The following is a 21254-nucleotide window of genomic DNA, read 5'->3' as shown; positions in this document are numbered from 1 at the left end:
TGCCAGACGAAGGGAACAGCTAAAGAACAGGGGTCGACTTGGGAGTAAGGCCACAGGTGGACGATGAATGGCCCCTCCCATAGGGAATAAAAGAGGAGCAAAAGGGGAGAAGAGTTTTCAGGAAACAATTAGTTTGCTTAATTGGTTCGCGACTCTCTGAAACTCCTTGCTAAGTTTTACAGATATCGGCCTGGCAGCTCCCCAAGCCAGATAAGGTCTGTGACTGCAAATCGCTTGAAAGTCTTTGCTGGATGTGAATGAGCAGAATTCATAGTAAATTAATAAAAGGGGTTTTTGTCAGAACAAGGAGTTTACTTCATGCTCTTGGGAAGCCTCGGTCAGAACAGATTCCATCTCAAATGTGCATGATGTAACCATTTTTGTTGTGATAATTCTTTGTCATAGAGAATCCCAACCCTATATACAGATGGTTGCAGTATTCCTGTTCTAAATCAGGGACCTATCAGTGAAGAGTGCTTTAATTTGGGTTCTTGTACTAAACAGGAGTTTGAATTCTCAGCCATAATAATGTCTTCCAACTGCGGAATACATTTTAAAAAGTGGACTAATAAATCACAATACCATCCCTATTGACCAAGCTATACAAAGTGAGATTGCCCAAGGATTTGCTCTTGGTTAGAAGGAAATTGAACTTTCTGAATAGCAGTCTCCTAATCACAAATGCTTCTGAAAGAAACCTTGGGTTCAAAGATATTTGCTGTGCAAGAGTCTATCCTTTGGAACCCAAGAAGAGCTCTCTCTTGAGCACATGGTACTGGTTGCCCAACTCTTTGGGAACTGCCATTAATCAATAAGTAAAGGCTTCAATTATGAAACAACTAACTTTGGAGGAGTTTCGAGATCTTTGGAATAATTCTGAGTTAAATTCTTCAGTACTTTTGCTGTAAGATTTGTAATTCTAAATTGTGTGATTCTGAATTTACTCTTAACTACAACAGGGGTGGGCCATTTTTTGACCTGTGGACCAGTGGTTCGAACTGGTTCGGCTGAACCAGTAGTAGCTTGGCGGTATGGGTCGCTGGAAGAGGAAGCGACCCAGGCCCGCCATGCCTCCAAACCTGTTCTCCCGGCGGCGCATTAGGCGGTGCCATTTTGTTTTTTGCTTCTGTGCATGCACAGAGCAATTTTAGTTGTACTGCGCATGCATACGCAGCAATCACTGCCAGAACCCACCCCTGCTATGAACTTCAACTTCTAGAATTCCTGAGCCAGCCATGCTTAGTTGAGGTCCGCAGGTCGTAAAGGGGCCATAGTTGCTCCTCCCCTCGTTCCCAATCTGTAGTTATACTCTGGGTTCTCTTCAGATCGTATAAATCTTTCACCTTTAGATTGTATCTACAATTGTTGGGATTTCTTCCCACATCCATAGAAATGCATACTCAAAATTAAAATAGAAGCCTTGGAAATAATTGTAAAGCAAGGAATTAAAAAAAAAACTCTGTCTACCTTGGCTTTTCAAAAGACCAAGTAAACACAAGATAGAGAGCCACATAAATTGATTTATTGTTTAATGGCTGTTTAAGAGTACCCCTACATATCTCAAGGATTTATATAAACTATTGCTTGTAGGATCTTCGTTGTTATCTTATTGCTAACCCAGAATTATTTTAAAGGAAGTTTACATTACATTAAAGGCTTTTTATTCCTTGTTTTTGCTTATCACACAATACTTTAATAAATTTAGAGTACTTAACATTGCTCATATATTTATTCTATTTTCTAAGAACTCTTCTGGAAAAATGTTGATTTTTTGTTTTTATATATAGCAGATTTAGGCAATCCCTCATCTGTGGATTCCTAGAACTCAAAATTGTTTTACTAATAAGAATGCCACTGAGTAATCACAGTGTAGTTTTCTACTGGTTTTCTGTATGGAAAAGTGTGTTGATCAGGGTACCAATTGTGACTTTTTAAAAACTGAACCTGCACCAAAAGAAAGCAAAAATGGAGGGAAGGAGCCAAAAATGAACGTATTTATTCAGTGTTTAAACATCCAGGGCGCAGTCCCGCACACCAACCTTTATCTTCCATACTTTGCAGAATTTCCCTTGTTCCCTCAAATTAACAATTGTCTGAATATGTGCTCGGTTATTCTCCTCCTAAGTTTAATTTTCATTTAAAAAAAAATCCTTTTCCAGTTATCTGTCATTAGATACATCTTAATCCAATTTAAAATGATACATCTGAATAAACACACTGTAAAAGTGTTTATATACTGAAGTGGGTCAATTCAAGGTATGGTATTTGGCTGTGACTTCTAATCTCTCCCTGTCTCCCTGCGAAAGGGCTGCCAGGAAAGAGCTGAATTAATGCATTTGTTACAGTGGAAGTAGAATGGAAACTGCTTTAACCGCAAACCAAACTGCCTCTTTCATTGATGCCCATGATAGATGTTTCTCTCAAACATACAAGCCCTGGCAAAGAGCCACCGTAAGTCTGCCTTTAAAAAGGGAACTATAGGGCTGAGTTGAGTGAGGCTTGCTCCTAGGACTATTAGTAAGTTCTTTCTGCAGTGACAACAGAATAACAAAACAACAGAATAACAGAACAAAATAACAGAATAATAGAGTTGGAAGGGACCTTGGAAGTCTTCTAGTCCAACCTCTTGCTCAAGCAGAAAACCCTACACCATTTCAGACAAATGGTTGTCTGATCTTTTCTTAAAAACCTCCAGTGTCGAAACACTCACAATTTCTGGAGGCACTTCGTTCCACTGATTACTAGTTCTCACTGTCAGGAATTTTTTTCCTTAGTTCTAGGTTGGGTCTCTCCATGATTATGTTCCATCCATTGCTTCTTAGCCTGCCTTTAGGTGCTTTCGAGAATAGGTTGTGTCTGTTATTTGTGGTAGTTCCTTAGATATCTGCTATCATGTCACTCCTAGTTATTCTTTTCAGTAAACTAGATACACCCAATTAAGAACAAGCATGACATAGTTGAAAAGATATAGGCTTTTTCATCCAAAGTTGTCCTTTCTTTGATCAAACAATAGTTCAGAAGAATTCTATTGAGAGTTGCTGCTCCTAGAAGAACTCAGTTCAGCATTTCTTTATTAACACACTACTATTAAAAGGCTGGGCCATGATAATTCTTCTCTCTTTACCAGCTGCCTAGCTTCATATGGCACTCTCTATCTTTCTGAAGGTTCTGCATAATATTTCGGCGCACACAATTCTTGAAGATGCCAAAATAAATTTTATTAAGAGCCTGGGGGTTGTTTGTTCAACATTCAGATGGATACAACTTCAATGTCTACATTTGGACTTTCCTTTTTCAACTTTTTCTTTCTTTTGCCACACTTTCACCCCTCCCCCTCTGCCCCACACACATGCCCAGGAGGGGAGTCTGTAATCCGACAAAGTGACTATTCAGTCTCAACTAAACAAATATAATAAAGAAATATGCAGATCCCCTTGGGATTAAAATCAGAGTCGATCATGTCATATTTCACCCTCGATTATATATTATTCCTTGAAAGACTGAAGCTTCAGCTGTACCTGAACCTCAGAGTCCTGACAAAAAATGAGTAATGCCTGGGAATTATTTATGTCTTGAAATGTAAATATATACACACTACCTCCATTTCTTATTTCTCTTGGGGGCGTTTAGGGCATGCAGGATTCTCAATTTATTTTCTCCAGTTTGTAAAAACAGGATGATCTGAGCTTTTTGCTCAGCTAACGTCTTTGTCCCCATAATGTGAAACTATAGCAGAGACATTACATACATCTAGTACTGTAATATCCACAAAATATGTTATTCTATAGACCCACACCTTATCTAGAATGTATGGATTTTGTTTAATGGTAGGTAATTTTATATGTCTTTATTTTGTAGGTCGTAGTATCAGTGTGAAAGCAGCTGGTCTTATAGGCAGACATGGCCCTCAGTCAAAGCAGCCATTCATGGTTGCCTTCTTTAAAGCAAGTGAAATCCTTTTCCGATCTGTCCGAGCTGCCAACCCTAAGAAAAAAAACCAAAATCGCAGCAAGTCCAGCAACTCACAAAATACTTCAAGAATGTCAGGTGTTGCAGGTAAGAGTGACGAGGTACCCTACTTTATGGAACACTGTTCTATTTAAGAGGCAATCAGAGTAATTTGAAGCTTTAATTCTAGACAATTAGCTCAGAGTTGGTTTAATTAATAGTTCAGATGCTTAGAGTAACTTGATCTCATCTTTGTGATGAAGTTACATTTTCCACCCACGTTATTCCAATTCATCTAGTAGAATTGAACATATGATAAAAATTTAAATATTGCATTATGTAAGAAAAGTCATCCACATCCTTCTTGATTTCTGCATATATCGTTTGTTGGCTCTTTAATAGATTGGATGACTGGTATGCCTTTCCCTTGCACCAGAGAAAAAAATTCATAAGAAATTTAATTTAATTTCTGGCAGCTGACATGGTTAAATGCTCCTCCATGGAAACTAGTAATTTTTCCAAAAAGAAAGCTAGAGTGTCAGGAAAATTTCGGCCCTAGCTTTCTCTATGGCATTTTTATTTCTGGGAACTAGAACTTCATTTATCTGCAGGACAGCGCGTCAACACACAATGTACCATTTTACCTGCAATCTGAAACAACATAGCCCCATCTTAAATCACCTTTCTGGTGAGGCTTTCATTGCAGAAGTTATTTTTGGAAGAATGTACCTAGGTTGCATCTTCACGCGATGCCTTAAGGCACACAATTCAAGTAAAATGCACAGACATGTTGTAGCAGCGTATCTTACATATATTTCTCAAATGGCTTGAATACTTTAGGGTTTTCTGATTGTTTCTGGAAAAATTCTAGACATGAGTCAGTAAAAGTTGGGTATTTAAAATCCCACTTATTTATGTTGAAGAGATGGAAAACGTGATTTTTAAATACAGTAAATGACAATGCTTCAAGGGACATATCTATGGGTATTTTGACAAGTTTCAAATTTGATTTCTTTCTCTTCCCCTCAAAGAGCCCCTTCCCTTCTTTCTGCTTCATAAAGATTTATGTAAAGGACTGGAGGGCAGTTGCCAACTTCAATTCCTACATTATTTGGGGACAAACTTTATTCATCCATAATATCCCATGGTTTTGATTCCTCACAGAATAAGCAAATGCAGCACTGAAGGCCCAGTCAGTGAAATTGGAACTTTCACACCAGATTCTATAGAGTAAATGTCACCCTAGTCATTTACATGAAATGTGATATAATGTCCCACACTTCCCTCATCTGAAATGTAGAAAGGCAAGGAGGAGTATAGATTTCACTTTAATAATTTGGCATTCAGAATAAGCCTGCAGTCTAAATGCATTTCATTTTTTCTTGAGAAGGGATGCTAGCTCCATATTAAATGTGCTGGAATCTATAATTTTTTCCCACATTTTTTTTTGTTTTCTAGACAACACTCATTTCTTTTCAAATTGTATTTAGTCTTTTTAGGACTGTGGAGAAATGCAAAGTGATATTTTGGGCCATTTCAGGAGACCTTTATTGTGTGGGGGATGCCTAAAGGACTTGGGAGAGACCGGAATTTTTGAAGAGCTTCTGGGTAAACTGTGTGTGTAGAACAATATTTTTCTACTGCTATGAATATTATTGTTATTCCAAAAAGCAACTGGTAGCTGCAGAGCTGCATGTTTTCTCTCAATCTATCTTTGTACAGGGGAAATAGGAATAATCTGAACATTTGAGAAGATTAAGAAAGAACAGAAAGTCACAAAAAGGTGGCACTCAATCAGAGGTGGTAATTCAGCAGATTCTTACCAGTTCTGGAGAATTCTTACCCACCCCTGTCTATTCTCTGCCTCTCGAGTCCCAGCTAATTGGGAGGGAATGGGGATTTTGCAGTATCCTTTCCCTGTCATGCCCACTAAGCCATGCCCACCATGCCACATCACGCCCACCAAGCCACTCCCACAAAACCCATAATAAAAAAAATTGAATCCCACCACTGCACTCAATGGATACAATGGACAGTATGCAGAAAGCAATTTTATCTTTAATGTATATCATATCCCCAAACACTCACCTTCCATTTTGCCTTATTTATCTAAATTCATCTGACTTAAAAGTAAGGTAGAAATCAAGTCAGACCATGGAATCATTGAAAAATGGCCACCCATTAAATGCTGAAAATATGCACTAATTTTACACTCTACAGAACATGTTTCTCAATCTTGGCCACTTTAAGATGTGCAGACTTCAGTTCCCAGAATTCCTCAGCCAGCAAACTTGAAGTTCACACATCTTAAAGTAGGGGTGTCCAAACTTGGAAACTTTAAGACTTGTGGACTGGGGAATTCTGGGAGTTGAAGTCCACAAGTCTTAAAGTTCCCAAGTTTGGACACCCCTGTCTTAAAGTAACCAAAATTGAGAATCGTTGATAGATATGCTTATACCATCTGCAGCAGCTATAATTCCTGTGAAAGGACCAGGAAAGGAATGGCTGGGATTGGTATGGCGTAGTAGATTATAGATCCAATCTATCATTTGTTCAAAAGAAACCAGACGGGACAAAACTCTTATGAATCAATTCTAGCATTGAGCAGAATGACGCAAAGAATGCTTTGCATAACACAGTAATATCTCCCGAGAGAAAGAGTGAATGTTTAAAACCTGAAAAAATAAAATAGGTTTAATGAATGTTTACAATAAGAATTGTGTAATGTGCTTTCCTCCCCACCTGCAGATTATAACACAAGTGAACAGAAGCAAGCCTGCAGAAAACATGAACTCTACGTGAGCTTTCGAGACCTTGGGTGGCAGGTAGAGATGATATTCCATTTTCTGTTCTCCTCCTTTTCCTTCTCTCCATCTACAAATCTACCCTTTGGGTTAGGCAAGTTTAGGGCAGGAAAAGATAAGAAGGAGGAAGAAAAGTAAGAGAAAACTAATTATGTCTAGTTTGTACTTCCTTCCTGTCTTTTACCTCACATACTTATACATCTCATTCTCACTGCATGTTATGGTTCTCCTGACAAATCCAGCTCTCACATTGAAAGGTCAAAGTCTGGGGATTATTATACAGCGTAGACATTACCACGAGGACCCAGATTGTTGTGGGCAATAGGCTGACTCTGTAAACTGCTTAGAGAGGGCTGTGAAAGCACTCTGAAGCGGTATATAAGGCTAAGTGCTGAGTGCTATGTTAAAAGAAACTTTCTGCTCTTTGGGTGCTGCTGAGTCTGCAGAGGAAAGGAAGCAATCAGGCAAAGGAAAACCGAAGCTACCCTCCTCAGCCACTGCTTTTTTCTTGAACATCGCAGCTTACTCTGTGCTCCACAGCAGTTGAGCAACACTTAGCTTTCATAGGCTCAGGACGTTCGTCACATTATTTATTTACTTACATTTCATATTTCTAAACCACCCATCTCCCTCAAAGAGGAGCTCTGGGCAGTATTTTTGTCTTTGTTCAGTCACTAAGTTGTCACTAAGTTGTGTCTGACTCTCTGTGACCCCCTGAATCGCAGCACACCCTGTCCACTGATTTCCCGGAGTTTCCTCAGATTTATGTTCATTATCTAACCATCTCATCCTCTGGCATCCCCTTCTCCTTTTGCCTTCAGTCTACAATGCAATAAAATTCTCTCTGTGTGTGAGTGTATGTTCCAGCATAACTCTGGAGCAATTTCAATCAAACTTGGTTTGATTGACATCTGTGTATGACTTACTCTCTGGAAAAAATACCATGGGGGTAAGGCACCCCTAATACCCGTTGGGGTGTGTGTTCTGTTAAGATACAGCCTATTGTGCCTTAAAATGGCTTCTACTATACTGCCATAAAATGGCTTCTACCGTACAGTGCAATGCAGTTGTCATGGTAACAGCTTCACAGTACTCCATAAGGGGACTCCCTCTGGTAAGGGGTGTCAGGGGAAAAAAAACACCCTGTTAGAGATCGATGAACCGTGGCTGATTCCCTTCTGCATATCTTTTGAGATATTTAGAAAAGAAATACTCTTTAAGAAAATATTCTAATTAATAAACAAACTTTAATTAATGAAATAATAAAAGTAAATGAAAAACAGAAGTAACTAATTGGTTACATTTTGATAATGAAAGCTTCGTCAGCCAAAAGTTGGCTGCCGAACAAAGAAAGAGAGGAATTTTTGGAATGTGTAACGCGTGCGCAATAAATCACTTTCAGATAAGAACCTTTTTTTGTTTTATGACCTGCGCAATAAAGCTTTCTTAGTTTAACTCTTGAGTGTCAGTTTAGGCAGTTCAGGCCTAGCAAACTTTTTAACATCGTGACACCCCTTCTTTTGCTAGTCTGGGCTGACGTCATCAAATCATCAATTAAGGCACATCTTCTTTCGCAGATATTCGTGTTGATTTGCGGCAAGTGGTTTGTTAAGCATGTCTGCGATCTGATCATGTGTAGAAACATATTGCAATTTAACAAAACCTTGCTTAACTAATTGCTTTGTGTTTTGATAACGAATGTCAATGTGTCTGGACCTAGAACCTGTAAAATGTGACTCAGAAATATAAACAACAGATACATTATCTTCCATCACGGTGATTGGTCGAATCGGACGTGTCCAGATATCTGTGATCAAAGCATCAAACCACGTTAGAGAATTACAAGCATCTGAAACACAAGCATATTCAGCTTCAGTAGATGAACATGAAACAAAACTCTGTTTTCTCACTTGCCAGTAAACAGGACAACCATTTAGGAACATCATGTAACCAGAAGTGCTTTTGCGTGACTTCTTGTCGCTTGCCCAGTCGGCGTCGGCAAAACAAATCAACTTTGGTTGATCAGTGTGTGTTGGTTCTAGCAATAACTTCATGTGCTTAGTGTGTTTTAGGTATTTCAACAACTTCTTAATGCATGACCAATGAAATTGTGTTGCCTTACCTACGTGTCGTGATAAAAGATTAACACTAAGTGCGATGTCAGGTCTGGTCCAACTACTAATGTATAATAGTGAACCAATGACTGAACGATAGAGTGTTTGATCCTCGAACTCAGGACTTGGTTCATGTGTTAAGTTGTGAAAATCTGTTTGCATGGGTGTCTTTGTTGTGCTAGCATCTTTCATGTTGCAATGATGTAGAATGTGGTCAATTTTCTCCTCTTGTGAAAGACTAAACCCCTTCTGTGTCTTTTCAATTTGAACACCTAAATAAGTGCTAATGTGTCCTAAAGATTTTAGTGTGAAGTATCTCTGCAAACTTTTAGCAAAAATCTCACTCATTTTCTTATTTGGACCAATATAAACAATATCATCAACATAAACAAGAATTATCTCATATGCATTGTTAGATCTTTTTGTGAACACGCATTCATCAGTTTCGGACTTAATAAAGCCCATTGAATTTAGTTTGTCAGTAAGACATAAATACCACATTAAACCTGACTGTTTCAGACCATAAAGACTTTTGTTCAGAAACCAGGTATCCCCTTCTTGCTTTCGGAATCCTGGAGGGCTTCTCACGTAGATCTCTTCATCTAGGTCTGCATGTAGATAAGCTGTGTCCACATCAAATTGGAAAACTTCTAAACCAAGAATAGTTGCAGTGGTTAAAGCAATTTTTACACTTTCAGTTCTGACTGTTGGTGAGTAAGTGTTTGTGTAGTCCTCAGGATAACGTTGAGCGAAACCCTGAGCTACCAGTCTGGCTTTGTATAAAGACTCACCATTCGGTTTCTTCTTGATTCTGTAGACCCATCGGGTGCCAATGACTTTCTTGTTTGCTGGAGGTTTTGCAGGTGTGAATACATTAAGTTTCTTTAAACTGTCCATTTCATCCTGCATTGCATCATACCACTTGTCTTGTTCTGAATCAGGAAGCTGTTTGATTTGTGTGAATGTCTCTGGAGGAAGAGTAACGTTGCAAATCAAAGGTAATGGTGATTTTGTCAGTTGCCATGAATAACGTTGTGGAGGGATTCCTTTTGTGGCCCTCTTGGAGCGTCTAGGAACAACAGACCAGTCTTCTTCTTCTTCATCATCATCCTCGTCCTCACGTTCGTCGCTAGCATCAGCATCCGCGGCTTGAGAAGACGGAACATCAGGTTGTGAAGAACTGGTAGAAGGAATATCTGCCTGCGAATTGTCATCAGGCTGCGTGGCATCTGGAACACCATCTCTAGGAAAATAAACTTCAGGATCATTGGAATGAATCCTGGACCAGTCAATGTCTTCCTCAAAATTAGCAGATTGTGAAATGACAATCACATGTTTAGTATCAATGAATTTGTACCATTTTGAATTATCATCAATACCCATAAATCTCAGTCTCTTTGCTACTGCACCTCCCTTTCTTCTTTGACTTAAGGGAGTGTTCACCATAGCATATGAACCAAAAATATGGAGGTTCTTGAGATTAGGCTTGTAGCCATATAGCATGTAGAAAGGAGTTTGATTGATTACACTGCTCCAAGTACGGTTGACAATGTAATTTGCATATTTGATTGCTTCACCCCAGTATGCGTTACTGAGATTGGCATCTTCTAGAAGACAACGCATCATGGTTTGTAGAACCCCTTGTCTTCTTTCTACGACTCCGTTATGAGCCGGTGTATATGGAGCAGATGTCTGATGAAGAATTCCATTCTTACGCATCCAGTCCTGGAAACGCTGAGACATGAATTCTGCACCACGGTCACTCTGGATTCTGGCGATGCGAACTTGGTATTGTGTAGAAACAAACGCTGCAAAGTCTTTAAAGATCTGAAAGGTCTCAGATTTCTCTCTCATAGGATATACAAATCCATATCTAGAATGATTATCTACAATTGTTAAAAAATACTTTCTGCCACCAAGTGTTGGTGGGAAAGGACCCACTATGTCAGTGTGTACCAAATCAAAAATGCGTGTTGACCGGCGTGTAGCGTGTTTGGGAATTGCAGCCGCCTTGGATTTAGCCTTTTTGCAAACCGCACAATCCAAAAACACCTTACACCCCTTTAGATCCAAACCTTTTGCGAACTCCGGCATCTTTCTAAGAACACGGAAACTGGCATGCCCCAATCTTCTGTGCCACTTGTGAATACACCTGGAATGCAAAGGTTTACCAGTTAGTGAATTCTCAACATTAACAGTTTCATGAGGACCCTCAGGCTTGCTTTGAGCAATCTGTTTCTGTTTTCTTTGTTTGTTGGCTTTAGGAGCCTTTGGCACAGTAACGCTTTCTCTCTCTGGGACAACTCTCTCTGGGTTTGCGTTGTGCCTTTTTGGAGTTTGCATACTTGCCTGTGCTTGCCCTTTAGGCTTTGGCTTTAAGTAATAAACACCACCAATCAGCATGGTTTCAGCAACAATATCACCATCTTTAACTAAGTAACTTGCTTTTTCGAGGTGGTGAACCTGGAACTTTAACTCTCTAGACAAGTGACTTTGACTAAGCAAATTACTGGTTGCTGAAGGTATGTAATAAACATCAGGGATGTGTGTATCGAGCTCTTCAATGTAAACAGTTCCTTTTCCCATAACCTTGCAAGTGTGGTTGGTGAAGGAATACAGTTCTCGATACTCGGGCTCTGGTTCGCCCATCTCTGTGAAAAGTTCCCTTCTGTGGGTAACGTGCACAGCTGCTCCACTATCTAAAGTCCACAAAAGACGTCTGTCGAACTTTGGATCAGGTTGTGGAACGTTGGTTATGGCCAGTGTTGCAAGCGGAGCTTGTGGATCACGCCTTGGACCACGACGACCTTGTCTTCCGCCTCTACCTCTGCCTCTGGAATCTGTTCCTCTGGGCTGGTACGTGGCGGGAGCTGGAACTCGTTGGGGACAATCCCGGGTGTCATGTCCCACACGGTTGCAGGTGTAGCATTTTGGCATCCTTGGAGCGTAGCCTCTTCCTCGGAAGGGACGTCTGGCTGGAGCCTTTGGTGCTGGAGGCCGTTGCAGATGTGGGGTAGCTAACCTGATAGCTTCGTCTTCCACTAAAAGTCTGCAAACGTGGTTAACTGTGCGTTGAGCAATAGGCACGTAGTTAATCTTTGCAACAGCATCTTTCCATTCATAATTCAATGAGTTAATGATGATGCTAATCATTTGGATATCATCGATTACATGGCCATTTTGTCTCAATTCACTTCTCATTCTTTTCAGTTTGGTCAAATGTCCACCAATTCGTTCACCAGGTTTCAACTTCGAACCATGGAACTCAGACATGAGCAAACATGAGGATTCAATTGAAACGGGCCTGTAGCAATCTTCCAAAATAGCCCATATTTCTTGGGCAGTTGCATCAGGTGGAAAGATACCTTGGATCTCAATTTCCATTGACATGAGTAAAGTCGTGATAGCTCTGTTTTCAAGGTTTCTTATTGCAGGCGTCCAGGGTGGAGGAGGAGGATTAAAAACCATGGAATATGTGCCTTCTCTTCGAAGCAAGAGCGCAATTTCACTGACCCAGGCTTTATAATTCTCTCCTGACTCCTTTAATTTGGACTCACCAGTCAAGGGGGTGACTGTGAATACCTGCTGAGGAACAATTTGTTGCTCTGGTTGCAAATCTGGTTGTTGAACCAGGGGATGCTGGGGTTGCATCATTGGCCTTTGCGTGGCAACATCAAATTGGCTTCCTCGAATTCGCCTTTGGCTTTGCCTTATTCCATCTAGGGAGGATTCAACACCGCCAGGAGGTGTTGAAGACTTAACCTCTGGAGACAAAGTTTTGGCTTCTAAAGGACTCATAGACATATCTCTGAAAATCTGGTCCAATTGCTTAATCTTTTGCTGTAATAATTTTTCTCCGCCAGCAGATGGCAGTGCAGCTTCACTTTTTGGCTGCCTCTCCTTTTTATACGTATGCGGAAGCTCGGTTGACTCAAAGGGACCACGTGACCTCGGTGACGTGTACATGTCTCTTTGTTCTAATTGACCAATGAACTCTGTGGGGTGTGTCTTAGGCTGTTGTTTTGAAGAAGACAAGATGGCGTCCTCAGACATTTTGGGAGTGGGGGAGCTTCTTCTACTTCGCCTTATCTCCTCAAAACACACTCTCGCCTCCTTAACATATCTTTCTAAACGTTCTATTTGATATAGATAGCTTTGCATTTCTTGCTCACCATCTGGGGGAATTTCATAAAATCTGCTTTCTGCGTGGGAGGAATTTTCCTCTGCCGGCAGTTGCCGTTTAGACTTTTGCCGTTCATTAATTGTATCTTGATAATGAGGGACATTTACTGACCTCAGTCCGTAGATCTTGCCTTCTGTAACTCCTTCCCCCATTTCTGGCTCAGCACCTTGTTGCTCCTGGAATACGTTTTGATCTTGCTTCTCTGTGTCCGAGGGAGCCTCTTTGTCAGAGGAAGCTGATTCATCTGTGTTCGCCCCATCTTTCTTTTTCTTTTTTTTTCTTTTTCTCCGACATTGCTAATTAGGCTTAGTCGGTTATCTTTAGATAGCATGAAGGGAAAATACAGCCATAAATTGTAGTCATCTCAGCTGGTATCATCAAAAAGCCAAAACTCTGCTACCAAGTCAACAACCATCCTCTGCTACCAAGTTGTCAGGGGAAAAAAAACACCCTGTTAGAGATCGATGAACCGTGGCTGATTCCCTTCTGCATATCTTTTGAGATATTTAGAAAAGAAATACTCTTTAAGAAAATATTCTAATTAATAAACAAACTTTAATTAATGAAATAATAAAAGTAAATGAAAAACAGAAGTAACTAATTGGTTACATTTTGATAATGAAAGCTTCGTCAGCCAAAAGTTGGCTGCCGAACAAAGAAAGAGAGGAATTTTTGGAATGTGTAACGCGTGCGCAATAAATCACTTTCAGATAAGAACCTTTTTTTGTTTTATGACCTGCGCAATAAAGCTTTCTTAGTTTAACTCTTGAGTGTCAGTTTAGGCAGTTCAGGCCTAGCAAACTTTTTAACATCGTGACAAGGGGGAAAACAATCCAACATTAGAAATTACATTTGGTCCAGACATTTTCCCCCTATAAATAAATACCCTAGCAATGCCACTTTATCAACTAATTGATAAATAAAGCAACATGTTAAAATTAATATTGAAATTAAATTAGGATTAAATTTGTTAAAATTATAAACTAATGACAATTAAACATCAAAAGGGTAAAAATTCTAAAATGGCCATTTAACATTGGTAATTACGAGGTGGTGTGTGTGTGTGTGTGCGTGTGTGTGTGTGTGCGTGCACACTCTTATAGGTCTAGCCATCCTCATGGTTGTATTTATTTATTTATTTGAACTTATTAGTCACCCCCTCTCCCCACAGGGACTCGGGGCGACGTACAAAAGCAACAATCAAAACAATATCATATAGAGGAGGTAAAAATAAATAAATAAATTACAGTGCTTAGAAAAAGTTAAACCCCCAATAACATTAAAAATTTAAAACTAAAATTAACAGTTAAAAAATGACCAAGGGGTGGAGAAGTTGTAGAGTTATGCCAGGCCGGCTAGTCGAAACAGGTAGGTCTTCAGTTTCATACGGAAGGAGCAGAGGTCGGTTGTTGTCCTAATGATCCTCTGTGCCCCCTACAGAAGGCCACAAAACCAAGATTTATTATGCTACTTGGCTTATAGCAATGGGTGAGTCCAGAGTGGTTTACATACTCGGGTTTATTATTTGAATGATCTTTAAGCCAAACAATTGAAGTTTAGTAACAAACTACAGTAAAAACATTTCCTAACATATTGAAATTCAACATATGAAGTCAACTACTGACTCTTAACTATTGCCGAATATGTTCATTAACACTGAAACAGTTTTGACTGCCCTGGGCTGATCTTGAAAAAGCAAAACAGATTCAGATCTGGTTGGGTAGGGAGCCATCTGAAATTATGAAGGTTTTAAGCTAGGCTGGGATGTTGACTAAATACCCCAGATGAAGGCAATGAAAAGTCACTTTCATACTATTGCCAAGAAAACCATATGGACAGATGGCATGAGAGTTTTCACATATTTACACATGACATATGTTACATATGTGCACATTACATATGTCAGGGCTTGAACAGTAGCTTATCTTGAGGATACATTCCTGAAAATTATAGCCTGTGTCTGAACGTATGTGGAATTTCAACTTTCAGGCTGTTGTTGTTTTTAACTAAGACTGAGGGATGACTGAGATGGGAAATTTGCATTTAAACATTTCATTTTTATTTTATAGGATTGGATTATAGCTCCAGAGGGTTATGCTGCATTTTATTGTGACGGAGAATGTTCATTTCCTCTCAATGCTCACATGAATGCCACAAATCATGCCATAGTACAGACGCTGGTATGTTTTCATCTGTTTTTTTTAAATAAAAAATCAATATATAATGTTTAGAGATATTTTATAAATAATAAATACAAATATTTATTTATCAGTCAATCAGATTCAGTGGAGCTTCCTTTTCAGGAGATGCAGCATCCTATATATATATATACAGAGAAGAACATTTTAAATATCTATTTGGTTGTATTTTTAAAATGTCTTTTGCTTCCGCGGGGGTCTTTAAAGAAAAAGAAGTAATATTTGGAAATATTGCTTGCTGTGCTAACGTTTCATTTCAAGCGCAAACCAAGAACAGTGTTGTATTTCTGAAAGGCCAGCTGTAAGCATTAATGCTTTGGGAAGCTTCTATGAATTTTACAATTGCATTTTTATACTTTCCACATTGTTTTTTGTTTCCCAATAATATTTTAGGGCCAAGCTATCCCAGACTCCATTTTCTTTATCCTGTCTTTGGATGGATTCTCCCTTTAGCTATGAAAAATGCATTGTTTTTCTGAGGGAGAAGATCAGTTTAGAAATATAAATAAATACAATAAGATTATTCCTCCTCTTTTAAATCAACCCAATACATGATAAAACACTATTCATGGAACGTGAATATTTTCCCCCCACTTTTCAGTCTAGAACAATGAAAGAGAGATTTGTTCAAAGCCAGCTTCCATGCCTAAGGGAGGACTACAACCTGGTCTTCCCACTACTAATACAGCTCCTTAACTACTAGAGCATACAGTCTTTCTCTTTCTCTCCATACATACCGCACACACACACACACACTATACACCCAAACCTCTATCTCTATGTTGTGTTTAAATGTGTGTGTATGTGTTGTTTGTGGGGGGGGGGGGGGCAGGGCCATTTTAACAGCATTATGGGCCCTGGGCAAAGCAGTGTACTGAGGCCCCTACGACAATTACTCACAGGTATAAAAATGTAAATGTTTGATAAAATTAAACATATATTTGCATCTTAGTATTAATTTTAAAATGCAATAAAATGTAATAAATATGTTGATGTATTTATACAATACAAGGTGCATTGAAGGGTTAACATACACAGATTAGTATAGGACCCCTATGCTCGTGGGGGCAATGGGCAAGTACCCATCAGGCCCATGTGTTAAGACAGCCCTGGAAGAGGGGGAGAAAGATTGAGGGAGAGAGAGAATATATGGTTGGCAAGGGAATTTTGGGAATTGTCATCCACAAGTCTTAAAGTTACCAAGGTTGGATACGCCTGCTCTAAACCTTCAAGTAGCCACAGCACAAACTTCGGGGTTTGTTGATCTTCTTATTAAAAGCAGGATATACTTTTCACTGCAAAGTATTAAAATCAGAAACATTTTAACCAGAAGCGGGATTCACTTATCTTCCTTACTGGTACGCAAATGTGAGTACGCTCACTTCACTTGCTTTGCCTCGTCTGCGCATGGGCATCGTCTTCTGCGCATGCGCAGTGCTCGTGCATTATGTTGGGGCGAGTGGGCGGAGCCTCCCGCAGCTGCCACTACCGGTTCGCCCGAACTGGAGAGAACCGGCTGAATACCATCACTGATTTTAACAATATGACTGTCACTCTTCCACCAAAAAACATCAACAGTGTGTATTATTGCTCATTGTAAGAGTCATTACAGCAGATTATAGAATAAGTAAAATCACATTGTATCTTGTTGTCTTTGACTTTCAGGTCCACTTGATGTTTCCTGATCACGTCCCAAAGCCTTGTTGTGCTCCAACCAAACTGAATGCCATCTCTGTCCTCTATTTTGATGACAGTTCCAATGTTATTTTGAAAAAGTACAGGAACATGGTGGTGCGATCGTGCGGATGCCACTAGGATTCAATTGCAAAAAAAAGAGTGTTGCAAAGTGGAAATTATACAGTTATTCTTTGTATGTTTCTTTTTTGAGGGTAGAGGAATCGGAGTGACCATTTCACAATATTTCTCCAAGAAGAGGATCAGTTCATTACGACAGAATCCTGGAGCTGAAGTTCTTCCTATATGGTGTCCGTCACATTACAAACTGGGCTGCAATCAGGTGCTTGCCACTCCCCTCATCCTCTAGCTACTGCTTCGTTTGTAAGCATCTGGGGAAGGAAATGTGGCTGTCACAAAGATCAAGAAAACCATAGAAAAAACATTAAGAGAAACCTCTGCAAAGGGAATTTATTTAGGGAGATAAGAAAATTAAAAGACAAAAAAAAAAAGATACAAGAAATTTAGATTCTAGCTATATAATGTAGACTAAGGCCAGGAGTTTCCTTTTTGTTTTTTTAATGGAGAAAATAAGGATATTAGGTAACTTAATCCCACTGATGTCACATCTCTTCTCATGTACAGTATAATGTACATAGTAGCTTTTATTTATTTAAAGGTATATCGTTTCTTTTATATGAATGTTGTTTCAAATGCTTTATTATATAGGTTTATATATAAGTAGTAGAACATTGAAGGCAAATTTTTGGTACCCGTACTGAGATTTATTTCATTTTATAAAATAAAGCTTTTGTATACTCTCTCTCCACTCTCCCTCCCTCACCTCCTTCCTCTCAAGGTAAAAAATCCAGAACTCCTGTGACTATTTTATATTGTTAAAGGAAATTGAATACATTTGGCCAAATTGTGCCAATGAAAACTTTGGCGTGCTATTTATTTAGAGTAAGCACTGAGAACGGGTTTTTTTAAATGCTTAGCTAAACACAATTTTCCTTTTAGAAGTTCTGCCCCATTAGGTAAAGTAAGTTGAACTGTGTTTAAATAAACAAATGGTAGCTAAATACAGTGGGCTGAAAGATTGCGCACAATTGTTGGGGCTGTTTTCTCTAGAATAATAGTGCAACCGTAGGAACCATAATCTCCTTCCCTTTGCTTGTGGGCTTCAGCTCTTCCTGGAGGCATGAAACTTTGGGCATTCTGCCAGTTGCTCGTGCCCAAAAATTAGTTCTGACTTTGTGCGATGGGAGAGGGGAGGGGGAAAATAGAGTACAACCTTCTTACCTCAGGTAGATGTGATTGGTCCATCATCTCTAACACGGCTGCAAAATGTGTGGTTCTTAGATCGAAACCAGTATATGAACAAGCCTCCTCTCTTAAGAAAGATATCATGAGATGGAAATGCATTCAATTTCCACTGGGCATTATGGAATTTAAGCAAACGTTCCATTAACCTGTTCCATGAACCTTACTACTCTATCCATATCTTCTCAGAAGTAAGTCCCATAGAGTTCCATGGGATCTGCTGCTGGATAGGGTTGAGCTTGGTTGAAAAGAGAGGGCATAGTTACTTGGACTTGCACTGTATTTCTCTCCTTTAAGCACTATTTAATAAGATTGTTATGGTACAAGGGAAGCATAGAATAATGGGCTCAGCTGTTTATCACATTTAATAAAATTCCGATGGTATGGAATAGGGGAAATACAGAATAATCCACTCAGGTGTTATTAACACTTTGGAGAAATTAATTTATCTCTTTTTCAACAGGGTTAAAACATTGATATAGATTGCTTTAATTTTGTTACATTAAACCTGTTGAAATACTATACTCCTGTGCTTTAGAGAGACCTAAGGCATGCATTGCCTTTGACTCTGTTTAATTTGTCCATGAAGTTGTCAAAAGCACAGCTTAATGTGAGGACACTTTTATCCTAATTTACCACAGCTTTAATTAAACTGTAGTACACGTATTCCTGCAGTACAAGTAGCCGCTCAATGTCATTTCGAATCCCAAGATGAGTGGCTTATAAATTTGATAAATAAGTAAATAAATCCCTCCAAATTGCTGTTTTGTCAGCCCTCCCAAGCAAATTAGATAGGAAACAAGACTAGATTATACTTTAATTAGTCCAATCAGTTTTACTCTATTGGAAGTAAGTCTAGTTTAACAGAATCTTGCAAGTCTGAAGGTATAAACTTCCCACTGCCCTCTTTAACTGCTTGATCCAGTAGGGCAGATCCTTCCTAGTTTCTTTCTCTGACCATTAAGCCACTGGAGGCTTCTGCCTCTCTTATCTAATTGTTTCCTAGGCAGCGTCTCTTCCCCTCTTAATGTAATTTACACATTTCATTATACATGCTTTAAGAAATGTTTAAAATTAATTTGGGAATTGTTTAGAAAGAAAATGAATTTGTTTAGGACTTAAATGGAAGATTATGATATTTGGAGCTGAATTTATGTTAAATAAAGGTGGAAGTGTATTTTGGGGTACATTAAATAATATATTTTGGAATAAAGGTGTACCATTTTAAGTACATGAAAGGGAAGATTATATTATGTTCTGTTGAAATATAAGTCTATATTTTATAACCTAATAAACCTGAAATACTGGCTGGTTTTCTATATGCCTTTTTTCTGGGATTACATTATCTTGATTAGAAGCACTGTGTTCACTGGAAACAGCCCTTTATTAAAAATACAGAGTTGTAGCCTAAGATTTGCTTTCTGTCTTAAAAGTAGCATTGCATTGAAGAAAGCTTGCTCAGAAAGAATACAGATATGATATGTATCTACATGCACTGAAGTTTAGCTTGAGACCCTCCCCCCTCCAAAAATGACAATTCTAACCAATTAGAAGAAGGGTTAAACAAGAAAAGAGGAAGAGAGAATGCTTCTCTGATGTACTGCTCCCATTTTTCTATTGAAAAGGAGAGAACATTGGCACAGATATTTTTGCATGCTGCATTATTGGGAGTAGAGATACATGCTGCATGTGTCCAGGCGTGCTTCTTACAGTGACTGATAAAACATGCTTCATGGGGCTTTCCATTTTGAGGGGAAAAAATAAAGTCGTGAAAAAAAAACCTGTTGCAAGTCAATGCCTAAGATCAATGCACCAAGTCCAGTTTTAATCAGTTTAAAGTTTCCAACTCCTCACTAACCACTGTAGCTACTTAATATATTCCCCAAAGAGCTAACTAAACATGTCGTGAATTAAGGGGAAGCATGTAGCACTATTTTGAAGCTAATTGGTTTTAAGGGGTAACTCCCAATTGACTTGAGTTGGTTTAGACTGCCAGTTTATTTGGGGGAAGAGAGACCATTAGAAAAGTATTTACAATTGAAGGGGAAGAGAGGGGAGAAGAGAGGAGAGAGGCGGGAGAGGGGAGGAGAGGGGAGAGGAGAGAGAGGAAAGGGTAGGAGTGGGGAGGGGAAGGGAGAGGCAAGGTGAGACGAGAGACAGGAAAGGAGGAGACGGGAGAGGAGGGGAGAGGGAAAGGGAGAGGAGGGGAAAGGAGAGGCTATATGGTTGTACAGTTTTGGTCCCACCCATAATTACTGCGACACTGGACTTGGAAAGATGGGGTGTTTTTCCAGGATCTTAAGTAGAGGAAACATCCTGTTCAGAATTTCCTGTCCCCAAAATCCTGGACATCTTTTAGTATTTTCCTCAGTCTACATTTCTTAGTAAGTAAGGGATAACAAGATTTCTTATTTTTTAATTCTTAGGTTTCTTGGATAAATTGCTAAAATAGGCAAGCACTAGTCAGTAAAATAATCTTGAAATGCTTTTCATAGATGAAAGATAACACCTGAATGGACCATGTTATCTATAAAATTCTACCCTCTGAAGCAGGAAAGTTTTAACTTTTTCCTTTTCTTCTTTTATTTCCCTCTGCTTCTGCAAAGTCATTATTTCTTGAAATTCCCAGAATTTATCATGCATTTGGAGAGCAACATATGGAGGCTGATAAACTCACAACAAGGGTGATATAAATAATAGTGCAAGCCTCTCTAGAGTTTAGCAATGGAGACATGAACATCTGTCTCCAGCTGTGCAGCTATTTCTGAATTACATAGATCAAGCCAGGTTGGACAGAAATGGTAATTATTTTTGTTACTGACTGGAAGATCAAAGGTTAGTCTCAAAAAGTAAGGACAAGGGGACTGGTATCTAATGAAAAGATTTATACAGTATGTAATTTAATGTACGGTTTTCACATGAACCTCATGCTAATGTATATCAATGACAGCGAAAACAAACACTTTGATACAAGATTAACTATCACTGATGAAAAGTATATTTTGACTCT

At 39.0% G+C, this 21254-nt stretch overlaps 1 protein-coding gene across 1 annotated transcript in view; it reads left to right on the top strand.

Annotated features, from left to right (window-relative positions):
* The window catches only part of BMP5 (bone morphogenetic protein 5), a 55909-nt gene extending 36358 nt beyond the window's left edge, over window positions 1-19551 (top strand). The window contains exons 4-7 of the mRNA XM_081940308.1: window positions 3859-4056; window positions 6697-6773; window positions 15119-15229; window positions 16913-19551. Of these exons, the coding sequence (XP_081796434.1) occupies window positions 3859-4056; window positions 6697-6773; window positions 15119-15229; window positions 16913-17062 (536 nt within the window). The 3' untranslated portion in view covers window positions 17063-19551. The remainder of the gene's footprint in view (window positions 1-3858; window positions 4057-6696; window positions 6774-15118; window positions 15230-16912) is intronic.
* The last annotated feature ends 1703 nt before the right edge of the window (window positions 19552-21254 follow it).

Source organism: Natrix helvetica, assembly GCF_964273705.1.
Source record: "Natrix helvetica genome assembly, chromosome: 2".
Lineage (NCBI taxonomy): Eukaryota > Metazoa > Chordata > Lepidosauria > Squamata > Natricidae > Natrix > Natrix helvetica.
This window is presented reverse-complemented; position numbering and strand designations above follow the sequence as displayed.